The 22,311-nt window shown below is 41.8% G+C and overlaps 1 protein-coding gene across 3 annotated transcripts in view; it reads right to left on the bottom strand.

Moving 5' to 3' along the window:
• RASGRP3 (RAS guanyl releasing protein 3) overlaps window positions 1-22,311 on the bottom strand; it is a 57,469-nt gene that overhangs the window by 3,716 nt on the left and 31,442 nt on the right. For 2 of the 3 annotated variants that reach the window (XM_035320464.1, XM_035320462.1), the window contains exons 6-14: window positions 21,386-21,533; window positions 18,903-19,076; window positions 18,365-18,481; window positions 17,785-18,060; window positions 12,522-12,599; window positions 8,955-9,071; window positions 6,040-6,155; window positions 3,806-3,953; window positions 346-382 (exon numbers count right to left, since the gene is read on the bottom strand). In XM_035320464.1, the coding sequence (XP_035176355.1) occupies window positions 346-382; window positions 3,806-3,953; window positions 6,040-6,155; window positions 8,955-9,071; window positions 12,522-12,599; window positions 17,785-18,060; window positions 18,365-18,481; window positions 18,903-19,076; window positions 21,386-21,533 (1,211 nt within the window). The remainder of the gene's footprint in view (window positions 1-345; window positions 383-3,805; window positions 3,954-6,039; window positions 6,156-8,954; window positions 9,072-12,521; window positions 12,600-17,784; window positions 18,061-18,364; window positions 18,482-18,902; window positions 19,077-21,385; window positions 21,534-22,311) is intronic. The other variant, XM_035320465.1, reaches the window with a different exon arrangement.

Raw genomic sequence — 22,311 nt, 5'->3', positions numbered from 1 at the left:
GATAAAGACAGCACTGCCAGCAGACCTTTTCCTGACCCCAGGTCTCAGGAGTTATATTTCAGGATGTCTCCCTGCTGGTATGAGGACACTTGGTCGTCCGAGATGCATTTTTTTTTGCTGGTACAAAGTGACACCTCGTGGAGCCAGTGGCTGCTTTGGACCTTTGGCTCCCAGAACAGCCACGTCCCCTGCTGCAGCAGGCTCTGTGCTCTGCCGGTCACAGCCAGTACCAAGTCCTTAAGCAAAATTGGGATGAACAGCTGCCATTCTAGTAAAAACTACTGTTGATTTCTGTTAAAACCCAGCACCCATATTGTGAAAAATCCATGCAAAATATTTATTTACCTTTGCATTTGTAGCCTTGTTTGATTATACCCCAGAGCTGCAAAGAAAGACAAAAGAACGTCAAGGAATCAGAAAAGAAAGCCGGAAGGAAAACAAGGTCACAATGAGGAAGTACCAATGGCTACAAAAGCACAAACAGGATACAACTGCTCTTAACACCCTTCCTGTTAGGCAGACCTCCCCCTTTAGTTGTGATAAGGCTTGTGTGGCTTCCCCCTTATTTCTACTGCCTACAGTGGGATGAGCAGAGAAGAGGAGACAGCTGAGATGTACTTCCAGGGATGGGTTGGAAATTGCTGTCATACCAAGCTTACTGAAACCAGCAGAGCGTGTTCTGCTCCTAGCTCACTTTGTGCCATCTCGGGGGTAACTTCCATTTTCTGTCCATTCTTCAGACACACAAATGGCCTGTGCCATTCAGGAATAGCAGGTGAAAGCACCACTGGGGACAAAGACGAGGCTCTTGGCTCCTGAACTGGTCTCCAGCGCACCCAGCCATAGCAAGCTGATTCATTCCCCTGACTTTTTCTATTACGAGATGGTTGAAGCCTGAAACAGGCAGAGAAGCCGATAAATTCCCTCTTTGCCTCCTCCCAGAGGCTGTCCTCGCTGACGTACAAAAGAAACAAATGTGGGTCCTCCAGAAGGCCACATGTGCAGTCCCACTTTTGGGAAGTTTAGCCTGTGATCTGAGAAGGATTGCTTGGAAGTAGAAAAAAATCCCTACTAAATCATTATCGCTACACTCAAAAGAGAGATAACTCTAACCATAGCATTACGAAAACAAACATTTTCACTCCAAGAGGCAGAGAGAGGAGAGTCTAGCCCAGTATTAAAGGAAAAAAGGTCAAGGACTGCAGTGTTTACTTATCCTGAACTCATTCAAAACCTTAGCAGGGAGGGTGAGCACATCCAGGCAGTCCAAACTGCACGTGCTGCCTCGCTGTGCTTTTACAAAGGCATGCACAGTGTGCAGGGGGTGAATGTGCTGAGTAAAGAGATGTCCAAAAGGAAGAGCTGCAGAACATTCAGAGAACACAGGAAAGAGTAAAATAAGACAAAATAGGAAGATGATGGGGAAAAGAAAATCACATATATGCTGCAAAAAAGAATTTGTGAGGAAAAACAGGGGCTTGGAAAGAGAGAAAAACAGATTAGGCAGGGTGGAAGAAAGGTGAATAAAATAACAGAAGGGTCAACAGTGGAAACAAAGTCCCTAGAAAGCCTGCTGCTTGCCCTTCTGCAAATGCTGTGGACGTGCACAGTGCCTGTGGGTGCTGTGGTCGCACAGTGGTGGTGGAGCCCCCTTGTCCCTCCTGAAAGAGCAGCCGCAGAGCTGCCACTGCCCTACTTGCCATGATTTCCTCATCTCTCTCCACCAGAATCACCTGAAGGTGGATGACTTATTTCTTTCTGTTCCCACGGAACAGCCTTTTCACCTCCCTAGCTCTGTGCCTTCCTCTTACTCAGGTTTGGCCCTGCTATCATGGCTACACACAGTTGGCACAGCTTCCCCGCAGCACCGTGTCGTGATCCTGACCTAAAGCTTTGCATCCATCTGACACGGCTTTGCAGCAAAGCTGGCGCGAGCCAGCTCCAGGATAAGAGGATCTGTGCAAATTCGGACAACAAAGATGGAAGGGGTGGATGGTCAGCCACCCCGACACAAGGTACAACTCAAGCTGTGTGTCGGAACTGAGACCGGCAGCGGTGGTATCAATTTCACACTGTGAATGGCATTAGATTTTAGCTTGACCTTTAAAGTTCATATAGTTTTAATAATAGATATTTTACCGGGTACAGAGGACATTGAGCTGTCATCCTACTGCACAGTCAGTGCACATTTTTCTGAGGTGAATCACTGCATCCGTGCAAAATTAAGTTTCCACCCACAGATGGATGGCGCTGAAATGCACAGCAAGCACGCAGCAGATTTTGTCGTTGGTTCCTGTCCTATCTGCCCAACTCATCCACAGGACAATGCCAATGAATTCAGTGAGCTGACAGGAAAAATGACCTTATTTCCATTTCCCATACAACCCCTTACTCATTTTTATTCCTGAACTGGATGTATTCGGGGAGACGTGAAAAATTCAACAATGGCCAGCCACCAAACTGAAACAGGAGAAAAATATTTGGTGGAGAACACATTGCAGGACATTCCTGAGCCCCACTTGGACATGGAAGCCTTCCAAGCATGGAACAAGTGTCACGAACGCAATGACATCTTCCTGAGGCTGGGGGCAGCCCGAAACAATAGGCTAATACCAGTCACCTCCAGCGCCCTGATGGTCTGCTGGAGCTGTTAGTTGGAGATCCTGCCGACAGGCTCCTGAATCAGCATTAACTCTGTCACCTCTTGGGTTTCTGCAGTTCCAGCGGAAATAGGTGGAATTCCTTCTTCCCCTGGCCTCCATCAGTGGGAAAAGGGACAGGAGCAGGAACGGCAGCCCTGGCCTGAGAGCAGGCACGTCTTTGCACTCTGATGCTGTAGTTGTTGCTTTCAGCCATGAAGAAATATTACGTGGAGGGAAAGGTCACAGAGTGGAAGCTGACGATTTTGCCATTGATACCAGCAGCAGATAAGCATGGCACAGCAGGGACAATGCTCTGGCTTTACACCCTGAGCGTGGGCCATGTGCAGGCAGAGAGCAGGATCCTCTGCCCTGATGGAAACTCCTAGCCCTGCGTACTCCTGCAGCTGGCCATGTGTGGGCCTTTGACTTCAGCGAGGTGTGTATGTTAAAGTGACATCTAAATCAGAATAATTAATTTTTCCCTACTTGGTTTGAAGTGGGAAAAGCTGGAAGAGGTTTGCAAGCAACACAAACGTTCACAAACACAATGGTTTGCCAGCTCTGTGTAGAGCACTCTAATAAATGGCTTCTTGTAAGTTATGACTGAGAGAAAAAGCAACTTAAAAAAAATAATTAAATGCTAAACTTTTTCATGTTACAGAAATGTTGGAAGCACTTCTGATTTCTTGACCAAATTAGAAGATCTATTAATTCAATAGAGAAAGGATTAAGGCTGTTATGGCCGTTCAGAGAATTATGAGCAGAGCTATGTTGCCATGTGCAATTTCCTGAGAAAGAACGTTTTTTGCTTCATCTACATCCTCTGTTCCAGACACCCGTTTTCCCCTGAGCTTGTTTACATGGGAAATCAAGCCAAATTAAAGAACTTAAGATAAACCAAGTAAGGCCATTCATACAGTCTCTAATGTCCTTTAGCTAACATTTTTTTTTCCCTGTAACAGTAATTTTTACAAATACCAGTATTCAAGAACCACCAAAACAAAACCGGGTACCACAGCTACAACATGAGGAAATGCTCTGTGCTTCTAAGTGCAATGAGGCATTTGGCCAAGCTGAAGAAACTTTAACGGCACATGGAACCAGTTTGACCCCATCTGTGTTAAAGAATACAAAATTTATGCTGTTACTAAAAACATACTTACAAATCCTGCACAGTGCTCACAGAAAGTTGGTTTAAGATAGGTCATCTCCTGGAAGTTGTGAATAAACCCTGGTCCCATTTTACACTGGAACTGCGATTTAGCTCTCAGAAAGTAAGCCATCATTTCTTCTTTGCTTATAAGACCATCTCTGTTAGGAAAAAAAACAACGGTAGAGTAGGGCTGTCACTGCTCATGGCACTGAACACATCAGGATTTTCTCACTGCAAAAAGCATGCAGCACACAAAGTGCGTTCTTTGAAAGATCTACAACAATCTTGGCAGAAGAAGCAAACTTTTCTTTAGTATCTTTGTGGTTCTTACTCTTCATTAAACAGCAGGCACTGAACTCATAGCATGGGCCTTGGTTTCTCACCTGTTTGTGGTATCAGAGCATTTGGTGGCACAGAGCAGGCCATCATGTGAAGGAAACTCCTTAGGCCCATGGCCACTGCTGGCCTGGCCAGTCATGGAGACATGGAAGGGGGTCAGGGCCCGCTCTGGGCACCCACCACCATGCTCCATGAACCACACACCATGTCCCAGTGAACCATCATAAAGCAAGCTAAAGACGTGTTCAAACACCTTCTCTCCTGGACTTGGGTCTTGAAAAGCTCTTGAAAGGGATGTTAGAGAAAAAGCCATGCTCTGCTGGCTGCAATCTCCTACACACCGAGGTCTGGAGGAGAGCTTAAAGACCTACCAAACAGTGCATGGCTGGGATTAGATTCAGCAATGTATCTAGAAAGGCCCTACATGGTAAATATTAGGTCTGACTAGGTCATCACAGACACAGGGAAAGACGATGAGAAACACGTCCCCAAGTAGTCCAAGGTTTTACTGCACCCAGATAAGCAAAAAAAAAACACCACCACCACCACCACCACCACCACCACCAACAACAACAACAAAAAAAAACTTCGCATATTACTTAAACAGAGCTTTTAGCAGTTTCCAAGCTGTGAAGATTGCTAGTTCAGTTAAGTTGAAAGCCTCAGCTGGATGCTTTGGTGCCAGACTGGGGTTTGCTGCAAGGGAACTATGAGCTGGACAGTCTGGGGAATTAGAAATGGATGGACTACCCAAAACACATCCTGCTGCTGCTTGATGTCCTTTACAGCATATCCTTACATCCCAAGTGACTACACCCCGTCTTTCCCTTGGCAGATGGGGACTGTGTCTCTTTGAACTGATGAAAAGCAAAGCACTTGCTGCAAAAAGCTCTAAACCAGACAGTTCTTTAAAGCACAATGTTTTCACCATGTCTCAGAAAGTCCAAGGCAAACCAGGAGTAGGGATTGGGAACATCCTGCAGTTACTGAACAGTAACATTTGGTGATAATTTTAGCAGGGTGTGAAATCAACCACTTCACGTTGAAAGACAGAGAAGAGCCATCTTCAGAACAAACACCAGCTACAAGCCAAGATGACCATACAGGTAGTGTACTCAGCTGAACTGCCATTTTTGTGTATTTTCATCTGAAAACATACAGGGTGCAACTGAGAAGTCAAATCATTGCAAAATACTATTTGTAGATTTCTCACTGGTAGGGATGGAGATGCTTTCATTGAAATGGAATTCGAGACCACTCAATTGTTAACCAGAAGGAGCACAATTCATGTGCTCAAATGTTTTGCTAGATTCACCAATATCTGAGTCCACAGGGAAGACTGCATACGTACAGAGGGCCTAAATTACCATGTAAAAGTTCTTATCACAATAAACTGCCACTACAGAACTTATATGTCCACTTTCTACTCACACAGTCTCAATGCTTATGCCCCTAGCTGACCACCAGCGCCTCCTAGAATATTTATTAACATCTCTCAGCTACATATGCTCATTTTTCTTGTCCCATACACAACTTTTCTATCAGTCTGATAGCTGGTCTGGGTAAGCATCTCCAGTGTAATTTGACAGTACTCTAAGGGTTTCAGCTCAGTTCCAGAAGGGATTCCTCATTAAGCTATTAAATAGATGGTTTAAAAAGTAACAGGTAAAGCCAGACTGCCACCTGGGTGGCACTGCAGCGTAAGAAGTTAAATGAGAATAGAATTCAACCATCAATGATCTTCATTGCCTAGAGTGAGAAGCCAAATGCAAGAGGCTTGGAGAACTGGGAGACATTGTCTCTTCAACATTTTGTTTTAATGAGTTTTTCAATTAAGGAAACAAAACAAAACAAACTTATCAACCAACCAACCAACCAACCACAACAAGAAACCCCCAAACTTACTGGTCTTTGTCCAGCACACAGAAAGAGTCCAAAAAGGGGAAGTTGGCAGCTATACTTTCAAAGTCTTCCTGAGAAATATAGCCATCATGATCATGATCATAGTTCCTAAAGACAGACTGGAAAAAAAACAAAAGGAAATGTTTGTCATAACATCCAGCCTGTCCTGAATCTGTACCAGCTCTTCAGCCTTATAATTGCATTTAAATGAACATTCAAGATTACTAATCACATGCTCTGCTCCATTGTTTTATTCCTATAAATACTACTTGGCACTTCAATATCCATATTTATTTGATTGTAGGGGAAAATGGTAATTTTTTTTTTTTAAGATAACTTGACCTCAGTATTTAGCTAGTGAAGCTTCTCAAGCTCCTCCACACCTCTTCAGACATAGTTATTCTTGGCTTTATTTCTTCTTTTTTTGGAAATGTCACTAAAATCATGCCCCATGTGACATACTCCCTTTGTTTCACTAAGTATATTTTTTAATCAAAAAAAGAAAAACAGAAATAAATAAAAACAGCCCAACAGCAGCTTTCCCATGAGTAGTTTGGATATTTTTGGCTTCACTTAGCTTTTAGCTGGTCTCCACTGTTCTGCCACAATGCTGTTTCAATCCAATTTGCTTACTAATATTTGACAACCAGATCACACACACTTTGTATCTAACAAACACTCCCTCCCATCAACCCAATCCAGTTTACCGCTGAGTAAAAAGAGACATGGGATCAAATTTAAAAGGTTGCACAAAGTGATGAAACCTCTCCTTAGCTGCTAAGGAGTTAGTATATTCTATTTTATACTAATCGTGGAGATCCGTAAGGGGCATGTTTTATCAGTCTGATTGCAAAGATGTGTCAAAGTCAACATGAGTATCTGAAAGATAATTTTGAAACACAAACTCTCTCATTAGGTTAATATTTTGCTGACAAAGACAAGAACTTGATATACTGAGACCTCTGAAAGGTGCTTCTGGAATCCTTATTTTAATGAGAATTGGAAGAAGCCAGTTTCAAAGCAACCATCGAGTGACCTGTAACTGATGACTGGCAGACCTCAAAAATATGTCGAGAAGGAATCAGTTTGCACACCCAAGCAGTATCCAGCACTTCTGGTATTAAAAACAACACATTAAAGCCCAACTCAAAGCAGCTGGTAAATGACAAAGATTGGCAAAACAAAGGCAGTTGCACAGGGCGGTGTGGTGGGCCTTTTGGTGAGCTGTATCTGTAACAGCCCCAAACTACGTTCTAATTCTGTGAGACTCAAGATCACATGTCCTGACCAGGCCAAAATTGTAGAACAGAGGCCTGTGTTTCCTTTGCCCACCACATTCTGGAAAGATTAAGGAGTTGCAACAGATTTGCAATTTAAACAAGCTATATCAAAAACAGTTTGGGATATGGAGTGAATTTATCAACATATGGCACTGACAAAAGCAATACTGAAAAAACACATGCACTTCTGGCATCCCACAGTAAGAGGAAAAGCAAGCAAACAAACAAAAAAGCACATATAAAGAGGAATCTGCAAAACGTATCTGTAGTCTGAGTGAGAGGCTGAAGACTTTGTTAGCTTAACTACATAACCCCAATTAATGACCTATTATGCAGACAAGATCAGAATTTAATACTTCCTCCCAGAGTTAGATATTAATTTGTAAAAAGCAGAAGGATATCTTGCTTCATTATCTATAACACCTTCCTGGTTCCTCACTAAAAGTCCCCCAGACAGTGACACAACAGGGCTCAGTCTCTCCGGAGGGCCCTCATGGTGTCTGGTTATATTTGCATCCCCCAACACGTTACCTTTCAAACTGAAGCTGCAGATCCCAGCTGGAATTCTCCATGACCTCATGCCCAGATTTTCAAAGTGATAACAAGACAGTACTATCTTTACCATGCATAATATGCTCTGGACAGTCAAATGACAGCAAGCTGAAAGCCAGAAACAGGCAGAGAGACTGCACTGGTGTAAAAGTAAGTCAAGGGAAAAAAATCCAGGTCATCCCAATTCAGCTCCACTGCAAAATTTGATCTCCAAAGTCCAATGGAAGTCAGTCAGGAGTAATAACATACTCCCTAAGCACCCACTGAAGTCATTGAGCACATTGTGAGCTTCATGAGGAGGCTCTAAACACAACAGCAAAACTGGCGGGTTTTTGCCCAGCCAGAAGCTACCCACAGGGCAGACACAGCACCTCCACCAGAGGAGGGCTTCCAAGGAGTCATCACCCTTGGGAAAGCACTGGCCAACAGTGAATTTGCCAGTCAGCATTTGCTGTCTCTCAGGTGGCTCCTTAGAGAACAAGGATGCCATTTTAACCTTGGCATGTTGAATAATCAGTTTCTATTGTAAATAAATAAAGTCTGTTTCTGGTATATGGTCTGAGAAGTAGATTTGATCTGTGCACTGTGGGCAGCTTGGCCACCAGGCACTAACATACAGGCACCAAGAAACTTGTCTTTTGCTAGCAGATCAGCATAGTGCAATGCTTGGTACCAGGGAGGATTTCTGGAGACCTTCTCTGAACTTAGCAATGTGTGAGTCCTTGCTTCTGAGTGTTTTTGTTTCCAGCTGTCTGTCATCAGATATTAGCTGAGTGGCTAGAGCTGCAACAACTCAGCTTTGCCCTTTCAATTTCTGATTGCTAATCAAACCCATTGCACAGCAGCCAGGTTTGGATGCTCCTGAAAGTTTGCATCTGGAAACGTGCTTACTAATGCTGCCTCTGATTCCAGGACTAAAATAGAAATAATTCTGAAGGTATCAGCAAAAGTTCAAATCTGCTATCAGGTATCTCAAATTAGTCTCAACTGCAAATTCCTTGAAAAACCTCACATTAAATTGATTGCAATGATGACAGTATCAAAGCTATTGTTCCCTTTGGCCAATAAATTCTTCCAAATACTTACGTCCACTAACTTTCTTATGTGCTTGTTAATGACTGTCGGGTCAGGCTTGGGTACCACTCCAGATGCCCACTCCAGAGGCACCACTGGCTTGCTTGGGGTCGTCGGGGAGGTAGGCTGCTGGGAGACAAGCCAAACACAAAGATGTTCAAAGCTGAATTACGAAATCCAATTTCCTGTTACCAGCAGCACCATATGCAGTGCTGCAACCAGCTTCAACAGCAACAAGGCTCGGAGGAAGCGTGCAGGAAGGACGGTCTCTGGACACAATGGGAATCAGAAATAGCACTGAAACCTGCTTTTCTCCATCCTGACAGAGCCCCCAAGGAGCTTGACATCATGAGCTGACCTGGACAAAGGGAGAGACTGAATGTCAATGCTGATCTCTGGGTGCTCGGTTCACAGAAACCCCACTGATTTACAGTCAAGGCACTGCACCGCTGTGGAACAAGAGCTAAATGTTTCCAGGAAGGGACGTGAGTGAATTTACTACAGGCCAGGAGGCATGGCTTGATTCACCTGGCCATGATAAGACCAGCCAGGCTATTTTACTTCAAAAACTTCTTTGTCCTAATGAGAGGGTAGCTGGCAGCTAGCTGATCACCATAGCATGTAGCCTGACTCACTCCATGTGGCCACGGTGCTTTGGGAACAGCTCTGGCACGCAGCAAGAGGAAGATAGAGGACAAACCTGAACTCAGTTTCAGGTAAGGCTTCAAAAATCGCCAGTCAGCACAAAAAATGCTGCAAGGCAGCCTGGCATTGTCTTGCATCTGCTGCTGGGTATCTGGCCAAGGAAGCAGCATCAGGTAGGAAAATCTCAGCATGGTCTGGATCAGAGCGGGAGGTGGCCCACAGTCTCCCTGTGTTAGCTGATGAGCCATAAACCTGGGTCCTACCTGTCCTCCTGTTAATTAGTGTGAGTTGAGAGGGAGGTAATTAAGCTATCTAAAAATGTTATAGTTATTATTGGGTATAATAAGGATATTGTAGACTTTCACATTGAGATGAAAAATGGTCACAAGGTCACACACTACTGCGTTTGGTAGGAAAAAAAAAGTGCTAATGCGTTGCTTTACTCATTTGACTTTTCCTTTTTCAGTGGTCAGAACAGCTTTTACTAGTTCCTCAATGGCTCTTGACTCACTGTACAGATCTGCTCAGGTAAGCTTAGGAAAAAAACGATCCCTATATCCACAGAGTTCAATTCCAGTAACAACAACAACAACAACAACAACAAAACAGTGAACCTGAACATCCAGCTTGGTATCCCAATAGCACTTACAGAACTTTTTAATCCTAAAATGAATGACACCTCACCACGATGGATCAACTTGCTGGCAAGTGTTTTGCTCTAAAAATGTATGGAAATGCAGGAATCTATTAAAGACAGCATGGTACACGGTAACTTGCCAATATTTTGACATTCTTGCAGATACGGTCAGAGAAGAAATTTGATGTGTTCCTTCTCTTAAAAAATTCCTAGACTAATGGGGCTAAATTCATCGGCAACAAAGTGTGAGAGCGGTGCTAGACTACCACATCCTCACAGAGAGCCATTAAGTACTGCTGCTCCCTGTGTACAGTGGCAGAAAGAGAGAGAATCCACCAGAGCATTCCTGCCTTTCTCTTTCTTATGAGCTATTTAATCTGAGCTTTCATTCAGTATTTTTCATTATTTATTTATTATTTATTTATGGTGCCAATGCCAATATTTCGGCATTGAAATCAATCTAATTCAGAAGCAAAAAACCTATGCTAGTGTGTCCTCAGTGGCATAACTTTGCTGGGCAGAGCTGCCTGCTAGCAAACAGCTGTACTATTTCAAAACCCCAACAAGAAAATAACACAGGGAAAAGCAGGGCTGTGTGACAGAGGGAGATGCTGTGCTACAGCCGGCAGTCGGTCCCCAGTCATTAATTTCTTTAGGCTGCCACACTGACTGAAGAGTCTCTTTCCAGTTTTAGCACAACAAAAGTTTTGCTCAGGCTCCTGCTGACATCAGGCACACATGCTAATGGATAGCATACACTTTGCCTGGAAAATGACTGCAGCAACCTGCACGGGGACTGTACCCATACAGCAATAGACTGTGGAGTGCTTGTAATGATACAACTACACTGTCCTGATTCCTTCAACATTTTTTTCCACATACAAAAGGTCTACAACTTTAAAATGTTTTGTGTGCGTTGGGACCTGAAGCGCAGACACATATGGCTCCTGTCAGTGCAGCCACAGCTTTTCACCCATTGTGGTGCTGTAGCAGCTGAATGTCCCTGGTTATTCATCACGGAAGTCTCCACCAACTGCTGGGAACTGTTGAAGTCCACAGCACTGGTGGTGTTGCTTTTGCCCTTCTTTAAGATGAGGCTTAAGATCAAGGCAGCAACTTGGTAATTTTCTTCGCTGGAGGTAGTGGCCCATTAGTCCTTCCACAGCATGGAGCTGTAGCTGTGCAACCTTGCTGGCAGTGATGGAAGGCAGTGAGGGAGCCAGAATGGCTGTGATAAATGGGAGCAGTTGTGGTCAAATCACATCCAACAAGGACTGGAGACTCAGTAATGATATTCCAGGTGTTTGTACTGAATTCGTGCTGACTATGGAACTGTTCAGTGTTGCTTGTCATCCCCTGCTGAGAGCACACACATAGTCCTTGAGCTGCTCAGGAGTGATGAAACATTCTTAAAGCCAGAGAAGTCTTATACTTGAAATCTAAGGGGTTTTGCTTCCTTTCTTGTTTCTACAAAAGCTTCAAAAAATTAAAAAACACTGAAGAGAAAGACCTCACAGTACTGGACACTGCTCTCACACGCTCCTAAGCATTTCCTATCGCTCTCGGTTTCTGCTGGTGTCAGAATGGGAGGGCTCAGCCTGAGAGGATCATGTGCTGGATGTGGTAAGGGTGTTAGTGCACCAAAAGAAATGCTCACAGGGCAGAGTAAGGCCCAAACATTGACAACAAGAGAGATGAGAGACGGTAATATTTTAAATGAAAATTCAGCTACTAAGAGATTTACCTCAGACTTGAAAGGCATAATACAAAACACATCATTGAAGCATTATCTTTAGTTGCACATACAAAAAAATTAAAAGATACCTATTCTGAGGTGTTCAGACATTGCTTGAGAGCCCAAGATACAGGCAATTCTGCAAAAGCAAACAGTTTTTAAAACACTGCAGCTAGTGCAACGGCTTACCTAAGACATGTCTTTGGACTCAGTGTTGTTTTATGTTACTGCACCAGCATCCAGAAAATGAAGTAATGGTCACACAATAAGTAATTGATATAAGATTACAAAGGATGTCTTCACATAAAGCAGACCTATGTTTTCCAGAGACTTCACGGCAAAATAATTAGTAATGAAGTCTGGCATGTTTCACTATTGTTTCACTATTTACTTTTAATGTGTATTAAAACCTGTAGTGACTGTTCTTACTGTACAAGTGTACACAATAAAAGGCTTTAAATGAAGGTGAATAATGAAATGTACTAATGGACATTCAAAAATACAGGCAACTACATGCAGACAAAATAAGTAATATGACAAAATGCAGTATAAGATGACCTACAGATTTGGAGTTCCTTGGTTCCAGCACCAATGAGAGCTTGTAGATGTCATCCTCTGTGTGATAGAGGTCCAGGGACAGCTATGTATAAAAAACAAAAACAAAAACAAAAAACAGGAGAAAAAAAGCAGTATTTATTAGACTGGGTTGAACACAATAGGGCTGTTAGCAGACAGATACCTCCCACTGATGCTAAACAAAGTTTTTGCTGCTTGTAGCTCAGGATACATAGAGAAGCTGCTTGCAGCTTCACAGAGCTGACACAACCCGTGCTGGTTAGCACAGAATCACAGGATGGTGGAGGTTGGCAGGGACCTCTGGAGGCACCTGGTCCAGGCCCCGCTCAAGCAGGAACACCCAGAGCAAGCTACCTAATAGCATGTCCAGGCAGATTTTGAAGGTCTCCAGGGATGGGGACCCCACAGCCTCTCTGGGCAGCCTGTGCCAGGTCTCCATCACCCACACAGCACAGAAGGGCTGCCTGGTGCTCACAGAGGTCCTTCCGTGCTCCAGTTTGTGCCCATTGCCCCTTGTCCTGGCACTGGGTACTGCTGAAATGAACCTGGCTTTCTCCTCGTACTCGAGGGCTGTCACAGCCTGCAGCACAAGCTTCTGAGTGAGAGGGCCTGTGCGTTGGCCTTGCCAAAAGAGAACTGGCACCGAGGATCATGCTCACACAAAGAGCTTTCTTTGAGCAGTTCAGTGGGCATGAGAGAGCACAGAGAAGTAATTTGGTGAATATAAAAACTGCAGGGAACAGGTTGTAAAAGGGCAAGGCTGGAGGTACTGCAGATCTGCAGATGGTGTCATGCTGAAATCTGACTCCTGAAGACGTGTGGGACTAGTGCGGCCCTTACAGAAAAGCCTCTCTGGGGAGCCCTGAGCAGCAGCCAGCCACTTTCAGCTTCTTCCTTTTTTTTTTTTTTGTTTTTTTTTTTTTTTTTTTAATTATTATTATTATTATTTTTAGATAAACTAAAGATCTTTCTTCCATGTACTCATCTTTTTCCTAGAGGATTTGCAGAGAGAAGAGAAGGGGCATACAGTGGAAGTAAAATGAATGTGTTGGCTTTCGCTTTGGCAGCTGTGGTCTTGTGCAGATGCAGGTCTGCAGTGAATTCCTCCCTGCTGGAGTGATGAAGGAGAAAGGTAATCACCACTGTGGTGTAAAAAAAGTAATCACCATTATGCAGTGAGAGGAAGCGAGCATCACGTGTTTCCTGTGATCATCTCCCTGCAATAATTGGCTTTGGAGTAATTGACATGATCTGAAGTTACCAACAACCTTGAAAATTTCCAATTAAGCTGAGTTAAAAGGATGTTTTACAGAAGACAGAATTACTACTGACTAAACAACTGTAACAGAAGGTTATTTTTAGGAAACCTGAATTATTGAGTTAGTAAGGACCAGGACCAGTCCCAGGAACCACCTTCCCTTTGGCAAAATTTTGTTCAATGAACAGGACAGGGCTGTGCCTTTTTCCCAAGATAGGCTTGCATTCAAGAGTGAAAACATCACTTTAGGGATGTCTGGATTTTGCATTACTCTTTCTGTCTAGCAATAACACTATGCCGAATTTTGTGCTTTGTAATTGGTTGTGGACAGCAGTGAAAGCCCAAGCCTCCAGCAGATCCACCCAGCCAGATGGCATGCTGCTGTCGCAGGGTAACATGAGGACCTGTCCTAAACATAATGCAGATCAAGCAACAAACACTGCTCAGGTATTATTTATTCAGTGGCTGCTTTCTTATGCTCCTTAGCAGTGTAAGTAATCACAACTCAGTTGGAGCAAATGACACTGTCAGATCAGACAGGGAGTGACAGCAGAAAGGGTTGTTAGGAGGCCTTGCACCCTGCTACCAAAGAGCACAGTTTTATCAGCAGGCTGGGAGCCTTTGGGGATAGAAATACATTTATATCTACTGAATGAATTTTAATGTCCCTTCCCTGAATTATCTCACCTTGTAATAAGCAGCAGCTGTCACTTCATTAAGCACAATGTGTAAGCACCAAGTATTGCGTAGTTTCAAATTAGTAGCAAAGTTTCAAATACTAGCACAAAATATTCAGGCATAGTGACTATGGGGTAGTTAAATAAGTTGTCCTTTTATATTTCAGTTACAGTTTTGTGCTGACAGATGAAGTGTACTAAGAGTTTTCCTAGGACAATCTTTACAGCAGGTGGTGGTTTCCATTCTAATCCGACTTTCATTGCTGCCCTTTTTTCCTCAGCAATTTGGGGTGCAGGGTGAGGAGGGTGCAGGGGGATCAGAAAGGCACGGCTTATTTTTGTAAGTGGAACTTACTGAAGAAAAATTAGGGAGGGTGACTTTCAATTTGATTGTTTAGATATTTCTCATTCTCTTCACTAGACTGTACAAACGAATGGGACTTTCCAGCCATTTGCATACAGTCTCAGAACAGGTTAGTTAAATAGCTGTGGAGACCTAAAAATAGCAGGGAAAAAAATGGTGGCACCAAATAAGTTGTAACTCAGTATAAATGTACTGTAGACTAGTTAAGAGATTGAGACATATTCCCAATCCACAGAAAGTGATTAAATATTTACCCACAGGCTTTTATTCACATTGTGAAACTTTAAAAAGTGGAAATACTGCACATCAGGTAAGAAAATCCCTTAAGCTTTGTGTCCAAACATAAGTTTTTTAATTGTGAAAATGTCGCTAGAGCCAATATTTCTCTTGGGTGCACTGCTGAGCCTGTGCTTATTTCTGCTTTTACCACTTCTGCTTCGTGGCTCCAGATTTCAGATACCAGGATATGGGCCAGGGCCAGGTGCAGTCAGTGGGGATGGAACAAGTGTGGGTGATAACTCAGGACAGAAGGAAGAAAAGCATGGGCTAAGAGCAGGCATGCACAAAGGAGCTGGTCCATCTTTGTGTAACACACTCTGGTCCCTGGCAGTTGAGTCACGCCACATTCAGGTCTCTTGCCCATGTAACTTGGTGTCATTTACACATGACCAAGTGAGGACTCACATCACTAAAACTCTCTCTCAGTCTCTGCAGCCTCCTGTGCCAGTAAAATTGGCGTTTGTCTCACTGCCCTCCATACAACAAACCTTTGCCTTATTTGTGGCATCTTACCTTCCATGCAAAATATTGGCTTCCTTTACGTGTGTGATCAAAGTTATTTTTTTTTTTTTTTTTTTGAGCTAGAAGCTGATGTTTTATGCTGACTTTGAGAGGGGGAAAAGGAGGGAGCAGACTTCTAAGTTTCCATGCAGACATCTAAAATAAGAGAGCTCCAACCTTTCTAAATTCTGACCTTGCAGCAGCTACTCCTGAAGTCAGAGATTTAAGTTCTCTTTTCCCCCATTCACCCTTTTGGTCAATGTGCACAATAGCGCCTGGGAAATGCCTGTAAAACCCTTGACCAAGTGGCTTGAGCTTTACTACCTAGCCCTATGACCCAGCTTTTAAGCCAGCCATCACCTCATAGCTCTTAACACAGCTTCCTCAAACATCATTTCCAAAACACTTCAAAGGGATCAGCTTGCCCGGAGCAGACAAGGCTCCCTCACTGTGGAAAAGAAAGATCAGAGCAAATTCCCACCTCTCCCCTTAGTCCGTGAAATGCCTATTTTATCTTATAGTGCAAGTTGTTGGACTAGGAAACCAGCACCCAGCTACGTACTTGTGGAGCCATCACAGGCCAGGCTGCTGGCACTTGCTAAGTGCAGCGTAAAATGCAGCACAGCAAGGCAGGCACGATGAGAGATTTACACATTGCTTATCAGAACAAAACACCTACTAAAAGCTTGTGGGGATAGAAGTGGCTTAGTGGGAAAACAGAAGAAGTGAACAAATAGTTGAACCAGCTGATTGACGCACAAATGACGCAGAGCACTGCACACATTTATACACATTTACTGGTTTTGAAAGGGAGATCCTCTAAGTAACTTAAAGATGACACAATTCTTACAGAGTTTATATTAGAGTGGGGGGATATAGCAATAAATTTAATCATTATTTCTTTGTGCTCTGAAAACTGGGGATGACTTTGGCAGCAAGGGAGGCTAAATCTGCTAAAAGACCATTTGCACATAGCAAGGTCGACTATTTTTATCCTGCAGTTCTTGTCAGCTTTGCACTGCGACCCTAGCATTTCTTCTCCTCTTCTTCTGACCCCAGCATATAATTTCAAATTTTGCTACTATAAAAAAAAAAAAAGTACTGAAATGTATTCATGTGGTATAAATGAAGACAAAACTTACATGCTGAAAAAAAGTGAGAATATTCATAACAACATGCTGGAAAAAAAGTGAGAATATTCATAATATTGTGAGATGTACCAAAATTAAGGGCCAGGAGGTCTCTTGTAGAAATTTGTTTTTATCCTTCCAGGAGTTGCTGTCTTAAGTCAAAACTCCCACATGATTAAACAAACAAACAAACAAACAAGCAAACAAAAAAAAACAAAAAACAGAATTTCCCTGGAAAGGTTTTGACCTATAACTATCTCCATCATTGCTGAAAAAGTACCACCATGGAATCATGACAATTCATGCTAGCTGACAAAAGAAACAGAATCACTGGAAAAGTTCTCAAATCTGCCCCAGTTACACACATCTGTCCCAGTTGCTTGCTTCTAAGTTTACTTAGAAAAGAATTCTACTGACTTAATGACAGCAAACAGCTTCTCTTTCAGTCTGGATTTGGGATCTGAAAGACAAATTGAAATAACAAGAACAGAAGCAGCATAAAATGATCACATATCAAGAGAGACCTTTACCTAACAAGTTTTAGACTGCTCTCAGATGGGTAGGTGGCTTGCTTTTATCTGTGTGCAACATGAACAGTTTTATAACAAACATTCCTTTTCTCCAAGTTCCTGCAGTTCTATCTTTAATTCCGACATACTTTTTTTTTTTTTTTTTTTTTTTTTTTTTTTTTTTTTTCCCTAAACTGAACAAACCACGTTGCTAGGTCAAATGCTTCTACAGTTAAGATCAGTGCTAAATGGAATAAATTTCAACAGCAGCAGGATCTGTCTGTAGGATCAATAATTGATGCAATCCTATTCTGTTTCTACACCCAGCCATCACTTACTGCGTCAGTGAAACTCTCTCTGATTTTATTCACATCTCATATGAATTACTTTCCATTTTGTGTTGTCTCTTTTTTTAAAACAAAAATGAGATAACAACATGTACTTTCCTTGTACTGACATTCAACATCTGAATAACAGAAGTCAATTGGAACTTGTGGAACAGAAGTCAATTGGAACTTGCACAATACTTACTGTTAGCAGATTAATTAAATCCATGTTAGGCTCTAAATGATGAGAGGCAGTTTGCAGGGAAACCAGTTCACTCAAGGTGATGGAAAGCTGCTGCATTTTCACTATGTTTACTTTATTTTCATCTACCCAGTCAGGAAAAATGACATGGACAGCAATCAAGTCTTTCAAATGAACTCCTAAAATAGGAATTTTGAAGCCAACACAGTCAGCAAAAGCCTTGCGGTAGTTGCAGTAGTTTCCATTGGAAGAGACCAGCTCTGTCATTTCGTTCCAGTCCTACAAACAGCCAGAGAAGCAAGTCCCTGTGAAAGCATTCATGGCATTTCCTTAATCTGTTTTAAATGAGCACAACTCATGGCAGGGTGTCGACAGTGTTAATTTCTTCCCCGGCACAGGCAATCAAGCAGAGGATCTCTGCGAGCTGATCCTTCTCCACCGAGTGAAACCCAACCAAAGTGCCTTTTAGGATGCCCTGCCATGATCCAAACATTATGCTGGCGAGACCTGGACTGCAGAACCCATCAAACCTCCAAGAGGGGATGTTCTGCTCAATATATCTGTATTCTGGAGTCCACCATACCTTTGTGACCTCTGAAGACAGATGAGAATGAGTCTCTTTCAGGCGAGAAATAGAGCTGTGGCTGAGACCTCCCACAACTGCCATCAGCGTGTTGAAGTTCTGGAGATGAAGGAGCTTCTGCAGGAGAGATTGATCATGAAAAATTAAAAATAAAGGAAATACATTTGGCAGGTATCCCATATCACACAAGACAAGCTAAAGGAGACATCCCACCACTGCTAAATCAGAAAAGACTAAACCAAGGGATGTAAGGGAATGGTTCAGCATTTTTTTAATTGGATTAGCTCCACAAGAAACTCACAATAGTGACAGTTGGCAACTAGACTATGACAAAGAAAGAATGCATTTTATAGCTTTGTCTGCTAATTTAAAAATGCAGTCATACCACACCTGAATAAAAAAAACAACAACTAGCAATTATGTTGAACAGGCTGTTCACTGGGGAAATAGCACAAAGAACAGCCAGTTCAGCTTTCTGCAATCTCTATCTTTATTATTGCTTTATATTGGAGGAAGAAGACCCATTTACAAGACTCACCTGTGCAACATTGATAAACTTTGTGATTACTTCTGCCCTTTGCTGTGGTGTTGGCTTGCTGAGAACCATGAGCTGGACCCATTTGGAGATACCATTAAATAAAGCAATAGACCTTTCCAAAGTAGGATTGTTCTCCAAGCAGCCATGGATCACATAGCTTTGGTAATCTGTGAACTAACAGAGGAAAAGCAATTTCAGTAAAATTATGGACAACTTAAGAATCAAATTGAAACTCTAATATTTTTTTTTTTCCCTCTAAAGCTCCACTTGTTTAGAAAGCAACTGAGACTCAGGATTAGTAGACCCTGCTGCACAACAGTACTTTCTTAAAAGTTTTTTTTTTTTCTTATTTTTATTACTTAATGTATAACTTCTGCTCTATCTATTCTGCTATAGTTACCACTCTCCTTTCTCTCTTTCCACGTCTGTCCATTTATTTATTTTTTAATAGGTAAGCCCACAGACAAGATTCAGACTAATCATTGTCTACAATTACATAGCTTTTGGAAAACACTTTAGTCTACCCTGCAAAAATAAGTGGCACTCTTACATTTCTAAACAGATTCCAAATCACCTGGACTCATTGACACCTCCACATAAATGCTAGTTGTTTCTCTGTAGCAGCTCTCAATTGCTCTGCAAATTGGGTCAAAGATATTGGGCTTGTTTTTCAAACTTTTTTAGTCTGATGTCTACCCTTACTTTTACTTTTTTTTTATAATATTTATTTATTTATTTATTTATTTCTGGAAATGCACCATTTTTACAACATTTTTGTTACCTGTCTCAAGTAAATAGGCAACATTACTTCAAACTCCTTCTTCTCATGACAGGGTAGTATAAGATTAGTTAACTCTAACTGGTTGCAGAGAAACATCTGAGCTAGCAAAAATCAAGCAGAAAATTGAACACACAAATAATTAAAAAATAATAATCTTGCAGGTCTGAATCATCTTTCTGGAATTCCCACTGGAATTAAAATATATCTTAAAAGTTATTTAGAAATACAATCCTTTTCTTCTTGTCCCTTCATCTTTGTGGTTATCTTTTCACAGACCGCTATAGGGTGTTTTCCTATAATTTGAAGTCTTGAGTAATAAACCTTTGAACATTATTAGAGGATGTCAAAAGAGACATTCTATTTAGACTGGTCTTAGCTCCTCCTTGATCTCTTTTTCCTTCCTCTCTTGAAACTAACAAACAAATAAAAAACATATTTTTCTTAGTTTTGGATCTTGATTTCTTTCATGAAAACAATTTTAAAAAATCTCATATTTTTGCTGAAGACAACTCATCATCCTGAGAGCTAATGGCTTCCATTTGTCACCAGATACAGTAGCATCATGTGCCCTTTTCAGATAGATATTTTCAAGCAGAAATCAGCATTTCTGTTGTCATTTGGGTTACTCATTTGTTTGGCTTTAGCCACTACTTTCATTTTTATCCATTTTTGCCTCTTGTTTATGTACAATCCTGTGTGGAAAAGCAGCATTTGTATCTGATTTTTCCTCAGTACTATCTTCTCCAAAACTGGAGCCATAGAGGTCTTCTAGATTTGTTCCAGTTGCAAACAACCATTTTTATCAAGCCACGCAAGACAGAGATCATCTAGAAAATGAAAGGCCACAGAAAAGAGCCCAAGGTAGAGGCATGCACAGATGTGTTAAATGTATCTGAATGATGTCTACATTATTTATACTGAGGTAATACACATATTTAGCAATTCCATGCTCTCTATTCTGTAAAAACACACGTTATCAGGTGTGTGATCAGGCAGTCTTTGAATGTCAGGAGCATCAGGCTGATGCAACAGAAGCGCTGGAAATATATTGACAAGGAAATAGAGAGTGTGGGAGGGCAGGGGATCACCTGAGCCCTAGGAGCAAGAGGAAAGGGAAGATGTACATTCTTTCAAGACCCAACTCAATAAGGCCCTGAAGAACATTGGCTGAACTCGGAGCTGACCCTGCTTTCGGTATGAGATTGGGTTAGAGGCCTCTTGAGATCCTTTCCAACTTGAATTATCCTCTGATGCTAAACTGAAAAATGAAAGGAGAGTTTCTGAAGTTGTCAGGAGTGAATGGAGTCTAGATACATGCTATATACATATTTCAGTCTCTTCAAAAATTATTCAGTGCAAAGATTTTGGTTTTTCCTGGAAAGGAATTAACTGTTTTCTGCAGAGGAAAAAAAAAAGACACCTGAAGATTTTGAGCAATAACATTAGCTTAATCAACTACTGTGACACATGGCCGCAGTAGTTTTTAGCAGAAATTTTTGCCCAGAATTTCTCCACAAAATTAAATTCTATCACTAAAATAATCAGTCATGAAAAAGATTAACGAAGTGCTGCTGCAGCCATGGCTATGTACATCATATGAAGATTAATGACACTGAAACATAAAAAGTTGTGCTAAATCATATGAACACTCTCTTTAAGGACATGCTCCTAATTGCAAGTGACAAAGCTGTGGGCTTCTTACAGAAATTCTCCTAAAAGATTTATGCTCCAGAAAAGTGAGATGTTCAGCCAACTCAATGGGCTCCAGATGATCAAACAGCAGGCAGGCTTTTCCTTTCTTGGAAATCTTCTTCCTCTGTGTAACTCTTCTCATCCAGTCATAGGAAGGACTGCAACAGAAAAATAAGCACAATTCTCATTTCTCTTTGGGTCCAAGTGAGTGTAGTCTACAGTTTGCACAAAATTATCAAGAGACAGATTGTGACTTTTCTGAGCTGTGACATCCAGCACATAAAACACTCAGAGCAAGATACGTTCAGGCGTGCAATGTGGGGTATGGGTTTCAGAGGTGCTTCTGCACATGGTAAATGACAGAAGATTTCTATAGGAACAAAAGGACAATGTACTCTCCTTTACGAAACAGGAAGCTATAATTCAAAGTTGCCTTGGGAACAGAAGAAAAACAAGTCACACAAAACTCTGAATAAGAAAAAGAAGACTTGAATAATATCAAGGATTAATTTTTACTCGGTAAGACCACAAGTCCATGAAACAATGGAACAGCAGAAACACCATCAGTCAAACAGCTACCAAAACCGTATGGAGTTCGTGCATCAAAAGGCTAATCATTTACTTGCAAAATGGAATAATCCCTATCCAAATACAGTAAAGGCACTTCACAGAGTGGGAAGTCGTTGCTAACTTAATATTTTAAAATGAAGATCTAGTAGCCTGCATTTATGTGATTTCACTAGCATTGTTCTTGCAGAAAATCTTGCAGCCCTTGCTGAAATTAGTTGTCCTTCCAGATTACTATGACTTTTTTAAAATAAAAACAAAAAACAAAAACAAACAAACAAAAAAAAACAAAAGCATTCCGAATATGTCACATTTTAGAAGAAAATCTACAATATCACTTGAGATACGGAAGCCTGCCTGGCTATGTTT

The sequence above is a fragment of the Oxyura jamaicensis genome, chromosome 3, assembly GCF_011077185.1.
Source record: "Oxyura jamaicensis isolate SHBP4307 breed ruddy duck chromosome 3, BPBGC_Ojam_1.0, whole genome shotgun sequence".
Classification (NCBI taxonomy): domain Eukaryota; kingdom Metazoa; phylum Chordata; class Aves; order Anseriformes; family Anatidae; genus Oxyura; species Oxyura jamaicensis.
The sequence above is the reverse complement of the archived record's forward strand: the minus strand, read 5'-3'. Positions and strand labels throughout refer to the sequence as shown.